Source organism: Lactuca saligna, chromosome 4 (genome assembly GCF_052625555.1).
Source record: "Lactuca saligna cultivar CGN05327 chromosome 4, ASM5262555v1, whole genome shotgun sequence".
In the NCBI taxonomy this organism is placed as follows: Eukaryota; Viridiplantae; Streptophyta; class Magnoliopsida; order Asterales; family Asteraceae; genus Lactuca; species Lactuca saligna.
The window spans coordinates 320726482-320728772 of NC_136420.1; the positions used below are offsets into that span (position 1 = coordinate 320726482).

At 32.0% G+C, this 2291-nt stretch overlaps 1 protein-coding gene across 1 annotated transcript; it reads right to left on the reverse strand.

Annotated features, from left to right (window-relative positions):
• Window positions 1–213: 213 nt before the first annotated feature.
• LOC145039764 (uncharacterized) lies at window positions 214–923 on the reverse strand. Its single transcript, XM_078987778.1, has 3 exons — window positions 785–923; window positions 601–669; window positions 214–466 (listed from the first exon to the last, which is right to left on the reverse strand). The coding sequence occupies exons 1-3, from the start codon at window positions 839–841 to the stop codon at window positions 386–388; spliced, it is 207 nt and encodes a 68-aa protein (XP_078843904.1). The 5' UTR covers window positions 842–923; the 3' UTR covers window positions 214–385.
• Between the last annotated feature and the right edge of the window lie 1368 nt (window positions 924–2291).

Genomic DNA, 2291 nt, shown 5'->3' on the forward strand with positions numbered 1-2291 from the left:
AATCTAAGTATGCCTCATAAGAATAAAACTTTTTTTTACTAACCAATTTCTATAGAGAATATAATCCTTTTTTCTGTAAATTTTTATAAAACCGAATTATACTGGGGGTTCGTTTGACAAGATTTGACGTCTTTTCGTTTTTTATATAATGGAGTTCAACTTTGAACTTAGTGTTTAGAGGAGAGAGGAGATACCACAACATACACCCACAAATATTTAATATTTTCATCGACCATTTTATTTCTTAGTTAAATAATCAAATATTACTAATCATAAACATTGGTATGTCAGTAATTAATCGTGATACTCGACATATAGATGAGATATTGAGCACGATAATAATGATAGAATCATGGTTGATGACGTGGCACCCGAAAATCAATATCTAGGTTGATTTGTTCATTCCTGTTGCATCCTTCACTGCCTCGGCTGCGTCTGATGCCTTCATCTGCATTTGTGCACCAGCCTACAATATTTTTTTTATCATATTAATTTTAAAAAAAAATACTAATCATAACATAAAATATTTAATTAAGACATTCAGTTATTTTTTTGTTCTAATGATCATTTTATGGGTTGTAAAAATAATAAAAGTCGAACCTCTTGCACCGATTCTTTGGCGGATTGGGCAGCTGCACTAGCTTGATCCATAAGTTGGCTGCCTTTCTCCTGACAACATATAATTATAACAAAATACACATCAAATATTACATTATTATATGAATTCGAAAAAGTTATTAATTCAAATATTCACAAGGAAACAATAAAGAAAAGGATGAGGAACCTGGGCTTGGCCTTTGGCCTCACCAGCTTGAAAACCAGCGCTCTGTGTGTTGTTCATTTTGTTTGTGGGAGTGGTGTTTGTTTATATGAATATACGATGGAAATCAAGAAAGAAGAGATTGTGTTTGATGAGAGTTATAAAGAAAAGATGGAAGTATTTATAGTGTTTTGATATTGATACAAAAAATGATGACATGTGTAGCATTCACCATAAGCTTTTGTTATGATTTGCATGTTTTTTGGGCGTTTGATTAGGAAGGGAAGAAGACCACAACTTTAAAATACTAGTTTTTAATTTTATATGATAAATTAGTGGGCAACATTTGTGAAATAAGAACAGTCGGAAAATCAGGAGCCTGTGCATGTATATTTGTTATTTGAAGTATAACTTATTACATTGTGGAATCCAGAATTAATTTATTAATTGGTGGAAAGTAAAATATATCTGGAAAAGTATAATTTAAACACTAATTTTAATGATCCAGCATAAAAGAATATAAAGACTACTGAAAACACATTAACCAAATTAAAACCACAGTCCATAGAACAGTTGTTGATTAAATGTTAGATATTTAATGGCGATGGGTTTGTTTTGGTCCTTTTGGATAAATATTAAGGTTTGATTTTCAGTAGTTATTAAGGTCCTGATTTGTTAAATAAAGAGTACTTGTTATAAAATATAGGTTGAATATTAAGATTTTATCAGCCCGGTCATATTTCAATCATATTTTGCTAAGACATTTTATGTCTAGTTCGTTATTTACTTAAGAATGGTCTGGAAGCCATTACATGAATTTTTTTTATTGAGAACAAACAAATCTGTGGCAAGATCGGTGCACAAAAATATTAATATTCAAGTTAGTTTTTCCCCTTTTATAGCTATTTTTCTTATTTTATGTGCTATGAAATTTGATTTGATTTAATTTCATATGAATGAATAGGAATGTCAACAAGTTTCGTGGGATGCCGTTCTGTCTGTGTTATTTATTAAAAACAATCGAGGCGGGAACGGGGTGGAGGCAATGTTAACCACCGTTTTAATTTTAGGGTCGGAGGCAGGGGTTAGGGTTGTCAAATCGGACAGTCGTGTCATGTTTTTGTCTGACACGACACGATACGATAATATTTTGTGTAACACGAATACGACATGACACGATGTCGTGTTTTTTTTCATTAACACGAAAACAAACCAATTAAAAAATGACAACACGACACGAAACAACAAAGATAATATTACATAACTATTAATATATTTCATTCATACTTAAAGATACATAACACGATAAAAATGACAAACACGAAAAACCCGATAACCACATGCTTAACCGTGTCGATTTATAAACACGAACACGACATGACACCACATCGTGTTTTTTAATCTTGACATGAACACGAATTCGAATTTTGATTTCGTCCCGATTTCGTTTTGTTTCGTGTATTTTTTTCATGTCGTGTCATAATTTGACACCCCTAACAGGGGCGGAGGTGAGCAATCCCGTCCAGAAACC

Bases quoted from the DNA above. Each gene is read 5' to 3' on its own strand.
- LOC145039764 (XM_078987778.1), bottom strand. From the start codon at position 841: ATGAACAACACACAGAGCGCTGGTTTTCAAGCTGGTGAGGCCAAAGGC. The intron at 670-784 runs GTTCCTCATCCT...ATATGTTGTCAG, and splicing joins AGGCCAAAGGCCAAGCCCAG to GAGAAAGGCAGCCAACTTAT. The intron at 467-600 runs GTTCGACTTTTA...AAAATATTGTAG, and splicing joins CCAAAGAATCGGTGCAAGAG to GCTGGTGCACAAATGCAGAT.